Source organism: Marmota marmota, unplaced genomic scaffold (genome assembly GCF_001458135.2).
Source record: "Marmota marmota marmota unplaced genomic scaffold, marMar, whole genome shotgun sequence".
Lineage (NCBI taxonomy): Eukaryota > Metazoa > Chordata > Mammalia > Rodentia > Sciuridae > Marmota > Marmota marmota.
The window spans coordinates 9,199,990-9,208,630 of record NW_026000020.1 but is presented as its reverse complement, the minus strand read 5'-3'; the positions used below and the strand labels follow the sequence as shown (position 1 = coordinate 9,208,630).

The window sequence follows — 8,641 nt, the reverse complement described above, 5'->3', positions numbered from 1 at the left end:
CCCACCTGAACTTCCCCTGGTCTGACCTCCCCATGCATCTCAAATGTAGGCAAGCCACTACTGGCTGTCACCTCCAACGGGCAGCAGGGGCAATGCTGAGCTGTGAAGCTAGCCATGTATGCATGGAGGTGACACGGGTTCTGGGCAAGTGATCCAATAGAGGAAGCAAACCCAATAGCCTCATTAGGGTCCCATGTCCATGGGGCATGGCCAGGCACCATGGGCGTGAGTCCTCACCAGGGAAGGTGGGCAGCAGGGCCCTTGTCACCCATCTGTGTTGGTGTCAAAGGCAGGAAAGGCCCCAGTCCTCAGCAGAGAAGATGCCATCAGCCGGAGGAGGAACTCGGGGCCCAGGCACAAAGTGGACAGGGGAGGCGTGTTTGGGCTCCAGGATCTTAGACACTAGGTCCAACATTGTGGTGGCCTCGCCTACCCAGAAAGGGCATCTGCGACTGGGAAGCCTGGTCGTGACTGAAGGTCTGGAGCTGAGCCTCCTTTTATTCGGCTGCTCATCTTTCCCGTCTGGATCCTTAAGAAACACCCTATCTGTGTCCCTTAAGACTGATCTGTTGACAGCTCCCTAATCTGATCATTTCACCTCTGAACACTCTTGCCTTGTCTCACATCGGGTTTGGGGGGACCCCTCCTATCTAAACCCCAACATGGACAAACTCCACTTCACCTGGTTTTCCAGTAGAGAGGTGACTTAGTTCTGGAATCTCCAAGGTGTTATCTCTTCCAGCTGCTTCATCAAGGTAAAATGGACGTCTTGCCACCAGGATCAAACCGTTGGACGTCCAGGTTGTGTTCTTCATAGTCCCTTTTAATTGCAGCAGACGCCCTCCTTAAAGGAAGACTTTGCTCTCAGGGCTCAAATTTTCTTTATTTTTGGAGAGTGGTTTGTTACAGAACCCTGTTCCACCAGGTCAATGAGGAGAAGCATAAAAAACCAAATCATTTAATGAAAAGAAGTAATGCATACCGTATGTACTGTACTAAAAGCACACTTACAAATTTCTTACAACACACAAGATAAAATTGTATGGCATTCATAAATATCTACATATGAATATAAGAGTATCCAAAAATGAGCAGAAAGGGTTCACATCCAATTCATGACAGGGTGACTTCTGGGGGCATTGGAAAAGAAAGCACAGTGTGAATGAGCCCAGAGAGAGGCTGCTATTGCAACTCCAACGGTTTATAGTTTGTTTGTTTGTTTGTTTTGAGAGACAGAGAGAAAGAGAGAGAATTTTTTAATATTTTTATTTTTCAGTTTTCGGTGGACACAACATCTTTATTTTATTTTATGTGGTGCTGAGGATCGAACCCAGTGCCCTGCGCATGCCAGGCGAGCGCGTTACCGCTTGAGCCACATCCCCAGCCCAACAATGGTTTATAGTTTTACTGAAAAAATTTTTTAAAAAGACTTGAAGCAAATATTACAAAATATTGACAATTTAAAATTCTAAGTGGTAAAAACATGAATGCTTTAATATTATTATTTATTTTATTCTTTGCTTAATGCTTTCTCAAATTTTAGAAAAATAAACAAATCAAAAGAGCAAAAGTCAACCTTATTTTGTCCAAAATCGGATGCCAGGGAAGATTAGCGGTGAGACGCACCCTCCTCTTCCTGGCCACCGTCTTCCGGGCACCTTTCCTCCACCACACCCTCCCGCCATGATGCTCCGCCTCACCAGGTCCCAGGGTAATGGAGTGGGCCAGCCATGGACTGAAAAGGAGCCCAAAGTAAACTCTTTCTCCTTTAAAAAGAAGAATGCAAAGAAGTCCACAGTGGCAGCCAGTCAGGGTCTGCCAGAGCAGTTCCTTGCAACCTCCTCTTTCCCTCTCTGTCCCCTCCAGTGACGGAAGAAAGGTGCTGCTCGTCCTTGCTCTGCTCTCCTCTGGCTGATCTGTGCTCTGGGACTTGGCTCCTGCTGTCCACCCTGAGGTCCCTGTGGCCTTGTGTGCCTGGCATGGATGGTGTCGCTCATTCACTGCTCCCTTGATCCTAGCTGCCCGGCTCAGCACGGGCCTTCCCCTCACAGCCCGTGGGGGCCGGCCAGCATCCAGGGCTGAGGTCTATTTGCCCTTCAGCAGCCCTCTTGGGCAGGAAGTGAAGATGCCCACCAGCCCCTCTCACCCAGGCCCTCCTCAGGGCCACTCAGCACACACACTCCTGTGTCCTTGGTCTTCACTGGCTCTGGCAGGTCAGATGCCTGTGTCCTCTCCCAGCCTTGGGTTTCCAGGGAGCAGTAGGATTGTCCATCAGGCACTACAGAACTCCTAGGCTGCCTGAGGCCCCTCTTGGTGGCCTTGTGGTGGGGGGTGGGCACCCCATTCTCCCTCATCACTGTTCGCATGGGAAGATGATGGTGTTGGTGGTTAGATCCCACAGCACATCTCTCTCTCTCTCTCTCTCTTTCTCTCTCTCTCTCTCTCTTTCTCTCTCAATCCTCCACTTGGGTCTTCCCTGAACTGCCACGCTGGACCTCTTTGGACCCTCCCCAAGCTGCTTCTCAGAGCTTCATTATAACAAATCCTTCACCAAGTGATGTGCCTTAGAACTCATTCTGATATCCATTGTTGTATTAGTCAGCTTTCCATAGCTGTGACAAAATACCAGACACAAACAGCCTAAAAGGAAGGAAGATTTGTTGTAGGCTCATGGTTTCAGTCTGTAGTCAGCTGGTTCCATTGCTTTGAGGCCTGTGGAGGCGGAGCATCGTGGCAGGGAGGGTGAGGTGATGTAAAAGTGTTCAGGAAGATGGCCAGGAAGCAGAGAAAGACAGATGAGAAGGGACTGGGTCTCACTATCTCCTTAAAAGTACATCCACTGCTTCCTCCAATCAGGCTCCATTCCCTAAAGTTTTCTCGGCCTCCCAGTAGCGCCACCAGCTAGGGACCAATTCTTAGCACATGATACTTTGGAGGCGGTTCCAGATCTAAAAACCCTCCCAATGGCCTCAGAGTCATTTCAACTATGTGTTACAGGAGCGATCGGCCTGGCCTCACCCTGGGGCTTAACAATCTCATGTCTCTGTTGTGACACCCGTTTTATATCTGAAGTGAAGCCTCAGGCAGGCTGCCTGCCAGGGTCTCATTGTCAGGACCTGACAAGGATGTGAAGTAAGCTCTTTCCACCACCTAGAGACACCCAGCCTCTTCCACCCCAGGATGAAGACACATCCCACCCCCAATTCCAACCGTGCCAGGGACTTGCTTATCAATCATGTAAATCAAATATGTGTTCCATAATATTTAACGCTGGTACAGATTTTAAATCCCTAGAAATGTCAGCAGGGTCTTGTGACAAGCCAAGTTAGCCTGGGTTAGAACATAGATACCACAAGGCTTTTAATGCCACTTTTGATATGATTTCTTTAAAAGTCCCCTAACTGTCAACCTAAACAAAGGGGCAAACAGAGAGATTCTCCAAAGAATGTGGATATTTATTTACACAGAGCAGAACACCTCAGTAGGAACATGTGGCCATGGCAACTGAGGCCAGGGGAGGTTTTTAAGCAAAAATGGGAAGGATTACTTTAGATATTCTGAAATCATCCTTGGGCCCATCCTTGGGCACAAGAGTGGTGTCAATCTGAGGCCAGACTGACTGTTGCTGGACAGGTGTCTCTGCCAAAGGACTTTTTGTAGAAGGCTGGTGGCCTCTCTAAGCTTCGGATCCTTGCAGGCCGCAGTGTAGACCCCACCAGGCGACCATGTGGAAGACCCTGCCTTCCTACCCTTCAGCTTCATCTGTTCATTTTTCAGGGTTGATATAAGGGAATTCATGTTGATTCTGACAACATTCCTATTTCTTCTACATAACTATCTCTCAGTCCTGCAGATCAACACACGGCCACCGGGTCACAGCCAGGGGTGACATTAGCCAGGTAAGGCCAGGAGACCTAGCTAGTTGGTAACTGGGGTGACTAAAGACAGCTGAACAGGGGTTTTCCTGGCCTCTTGAAGTACCAGCAACAGCTTGAGGCCCCTACACAGCACCCCTGCCTGATGGGTGAGGAGCAGAATTGTCCCATGCCGCAGGAGGGAAGGGGGTCAGCAGGACTGTGAGGGGCGGGGAGGGACATAGTTTCAGAGAGTGGAGCGAGCAGGATACTGAATGCTTTGGGGTTGTCTAAATAAGAATAAGACACATTCTCTTCCCAGATTTTCAAAGTAAATGTACAGGTTGTCCTGTGCCCTTTGAGTCCCCAGGGCCACATTTTCCCTCATTGCCTCTCCGGCAAACTTTGTTTTTTCTGCAAGGTCAGCAAATGGGTTTTAAGCTTTCCAGGGAACAGGGGAAGAGAGATGGGGACAGAAGTTCCCTGTGCCTCTAAAGCACCATCCCTTCCCTTGGTCCTCCCTCCAGGAATAGAGGTGCCAAGGCGAGTGGGTGGGATGGGTGCCACAGCCTGGGCTGCCCTTAGCCACGCTTGCCAGCCAGGGAGATGCACCGGGCTCCGTGCTGTCCACGTCCCTCCTTCTCTGTGTCTTCTCTCTGTATCCACCTCCTCAAAGATGGCAGAAGGCTCTCTCCCACCTTGATTCTAGTTAAGCCCACGCTGTTTCCCTAGCTCATTCAGGTGTCTCTTCCCCTCTGGTTTCCTGATAGGGCACGCCCCAGTCACACTGAGTGACATCTGTCTCCCTTGAGGACAGGGGCAACACTCGGGTCTGCTCAGTCTTTAATCCTCACCCCAACGTGAAGCCCACCAGCAGAGGACTCACTCAGCCAGCTCAGGCCATCGAGCTCTGTGTGGAAAAGCCTCTCTCAGTGCTATCTTCTACCGGTCACCTCCGTGCTGGGGACAGTGCACAGCCACCCAATGTGCTACACACTGGAATTACTCCGTGGTTTGGGCTCAGGTCATTTTATGGTTTGGATGTGAGGTGTCCCCCAAAAGCTCACGTGTGAGACAAGGCAAGAAGGTTCAGAAGAGAAATGACTGGGTTGTGAGAGTCTTCACCCCATCAGTGATTAAGCCCCTGAGAGGGATTAACTGAGTGTAACTGAGGAGGTGGGTGTGGCTGGAGGAGCTGGGCATTGGGCGTGGCTTTGAGTATACATTTGTATCTGTGGAGCGCAGTCTCTCTCTCCGCTTCCTGACCAACCTGTGAGCTGCTTTCCTCCACCATACTTGTCTGCCGTGATATTCAGCCTCAGCTCGAGCCCCTAGGAATGGAGCCAGATTTCTATGGACTGAGACCTCTGAAACCGTAAACTCTCAAATAAATCTTTCCCCCTCTACATTTGTTCTGATTGGGTCCTTTAGTCACAGCAACAAAATAGCTGACTCAAACAGGTCACCTTGCTTGGGACATCCCTTAGGGTGTGTTTAAGCCCAAGGCTGAATATTAGGACAGGTGTCTGCAAGCATCCAATCATCCAGAAATGCTCTCAGCCACAAAATCATGTTTCCATTGTCTAATGAAAAGTATAGTATTTCTCCAAGTGTGGATCCAAAGAATCAACTGCATCAGAGTTACTTGAGAGCGTTTTGTAAAAGCCAACTAGATCTTGAGCTGTGTCCCAAATACCTATGTCAGAACCTCAGGGTGTGTGACCCTGAGAATTTGTGTTTTACACAGCAAATTGCAATCAATACTACCAGGTGGGAAGAGGAGCAGGACAGATAGAAGACCATGCCCGTCTCGGGCATGGTCGGCCTCCTCACAGCCATGGTCAGCCTGCCCCGTCCCTTTTCTGTGGGTCTGTCAGGGAGCCAGGGTGCTCGCAGTCATGGGCAGCCCTGCATCCGAGTTCAGGAGGATCTGTGATGTTATGAAGAAGGCAGTCCCTCCTCTCCAAGATGTCACTGTCACCTACATATATTCTAAAATGCTAAAAACACCAAATACTTTTTAAAAAAAACCATTGGGCTAGTATCCATCACCATCGGCAGCAGCATCAACAGAAGAGGCTGACCCTTCCAAGCTCTGCCTGTGTGTGGTCTCATCTGGCCCTCAGCGACTGGACACTGCCTCACTGCCTGTTTACACTGGAGTCTGGCCTCCTGCCTGAACCCTCAGCCTTTCTGCTAGGATTAGCTCATCAGATCTACTTTAAGTATCTCATGAGACTGGGTGGACACCGTCCTGCGGGAGCATTGATCTATGCACCATCTTTAATTGCCTCATCAGTGGGCATGTAACAAAACCAGCACAGCCACATGCTGTCTTGGGAAATAAATTTTTTGCTAAGTTAAAAACAAAACAAAACAAAAAAAACAATGTGATTGGCTCTTATCCATCTGAGAGGTACAGCCAGAGCTTTGTGCCATTTCTGGCCTGCTAGAAATTTCTGACGCTGGTTCTTCGGCACATCCTTCAATACTAAAAGCTACCTTGGGGCAGAATAATTCCCCCACCCAAGATTCCCACACCCCGATCTCCAGAATCTGTGAGTACTGTTATGCCATGTGGCAAAGGGACTTGGCAGCCATGAGTAGCTCCACATCCTGAGGGGGGAGGGCGGCTGGATTGGCCAGACAGACCCCTGTGCATGACCAGAGTCCCTGTCAGTGAGGAAGGAAGCCAGGAGGGTCCAAGTGTGAGGTGGTGAGGAAGACCTGACCAGCCATTGCATCTTTGAAGGCAGAGGAAGGGACGGTGGGAATGAAGGGACCTTGAGCCTCTGGAGACGTGGGTTCTCCCTGGAGTCCAGAGCAACACCTGCTGATGGCTTGATTTTAGCCCACGGAGGCCCATTTGGGACCGACCTCCAGAACCATGAGAGAACACACATTGTTTTGAGTGAACATTAAGTGAGTGGTCAGTAGCAGTAAGAAGCTCACATGCCCAACCTCCTTCCTGCAAGCTCCTTAGTGTTTTAGTATACTTTATGCTAAAGTAAACCAAAAGCAATTAATACTACTGACAACCTAAGAGGCAAAACTAGTAGACAGCTAGTTTCCAGGCCTCCCTCCTGGCCCTTCATTGTGTTTCTAGGCCCAGGTGATATTTGACCAGCTGCCCTTGAGGAGCTCAGAGCCCTGCTTAGGAACAGAACCCAGCCCCTGTGGCTAGGCCTCCTCACAGCCAATGTGACTGGCTGGTCACCTGCTCTCTGGCTGCCACCTGACCCAGACACTCTTGTCTCAGTGCCTTTCCCCCACGTCAGCTGACTCTGCTACCTGTCTGAAACCCACCCACCCATTTCCACACATCACACTGTACCCTGGACACCCTCAGCCACTTCCGTGCACTTCTGCCTCGGTTGATCCCACAGGGCTACCACGTGGCAGGAAGCACTCTTTCCAGAGCAAGGCATGCACCCTGCGATGACTTCTGCAGCAAGTGTCCAGCTGGGCCTGGCCAGATGGCACCGTGTGACCCAGCCCTCGGCCTCTGACGGTTTAGGGTAGCAGAACCCAGAACTTGATTTCCTCTCCAAAGAGAGTCCGTCATTAGGCAATCCTTCTTTCCTTAAGCCTCAAACGCAAACCCCTCCTTGTGGGTGAGAAATGAAACTCACAGACACAGAGTTAGTGAGCAAGCAGCTGTTGTGTTCCCCTCTGATGGGTAGAGTCAGAGAAGAGGCCGGGGAGGTGCCTGAGGGGACAGTTTCTTCACACTGCCCCTACTGGCTCATTTCAGTTTTGCTAGGATTCTCGAATGAAAACTCGGTGTGTTTCCTTCGCCCGGTTTTATCCGTCACTGTAACAGGATCACCGGAATTGCAGGACGTGCAGATGAACCAGCCAGGGTGGGCAGCGGACTCCAGGGTGTACCGCGAGCCCACCTTAGACTTGTAGAAGACGTAAGCCCGGCGCGAAGTCTCCTTCTGGGCGGCCAGACTCATCAGCTTCTTCTTCTGTGAGATAAGAGGTGACAAACAGCAGAGGCTTCCAGAGGGAGAAAACCCAACACACGATCCTTTGCTCCAGGCCTTTGCCCCAGGCCTTTGCCCGGAGAGGAGGAGCGGATCTAGGGCAGATGCCCTTGGGAAGGCTGGTGTCGGGCTTGGAGCCATGTTTGCAGGATGACAAGTATCCAAGCCTTCTCTTCCACACCCCAACCCCAGAATTAAAGATCAACTGAGATAGGTGTGGTGTGATCCCAGCCGCCCAGGAGGCTGAGACAGGAGGATCTCAAGTACGCAGACAGCCTCAGCAACTTAGGCCGTGTCTCAAATTAAATTAAAAAAAAAAAAAGTCTGGGGACATGGCTCAGTCAGTGGTTAAGCACCCCTGGGTTCGATTCCCAGTACCAAAAATTTAAAAAAATAAACAGATAGAGAAAAAAGCAGGTATCAGAAGGCCATGGGAAAATTGGCTCTATGCATGATCTTAAAAGATGGATTAAAAACCATGCCTTAGATCTGCAGTCAAAATCGGGCCACTTTTGGGTGACCAAAGATACGGGAAGACAGGCTGGAATGCTCACCTTCAGCTGAAGGGATGGCTGACATTTTCCTTTGTCCTTGTCACAGCAGAGACAGAACTCCCCTTTAGAGACGGCCAACAAAATGGGAGACCCTTTCTCCTCGGAGGGCTTTGCCAGATGTGAGGCCAACACAAAGAATGTCTCTGTGTGAAGACAGAGGAGGGCAGATCTCAGAGCAGGGAGATCCCAGCGGCTTTACTCACAGCCCCGTCCCCCGCCGCCCCCCTACCCCTGTCTCTTATAC

At 50.4% G+C, this 8,641-nt stretch overlaps 1 protein-coding gene across 2 annotated transcripts in view; it reads right to left on the bottom strand.

Annotated features, from left to right (window-relative positions):
* Positions 1-7,524: 7,524 nt before the first annotated feature.
* The window catches only part of Il37 (interleukin 37), a 6,207-nt gene continuing 5,090 nt past the window's right edge, over positions 7,525-8,641 (bottom strand). Inside the window, exons 4-5 of one of the 2 annotated variants that reach the window (XM_048810387.1) lie at positions 8,398-8,540; positions 7,525-7,825 (exon numbers count right to left, since the gene is read on the bottom strand). In XM_048810387.1, the coding sequence (XP_048666344.1) occupies positions 7,592-7,825; positions 8,398-8,540 (377 nt within the window). In that variant the 3' untranslated portion in view covers positions 7,525-7,591. The remainder of the gene's footprint in view (positions 7,826-8,397; positions 8,541-8,641) is intronic. The other variant, XM_015499772.2, reaches the window with a different exon arrangement.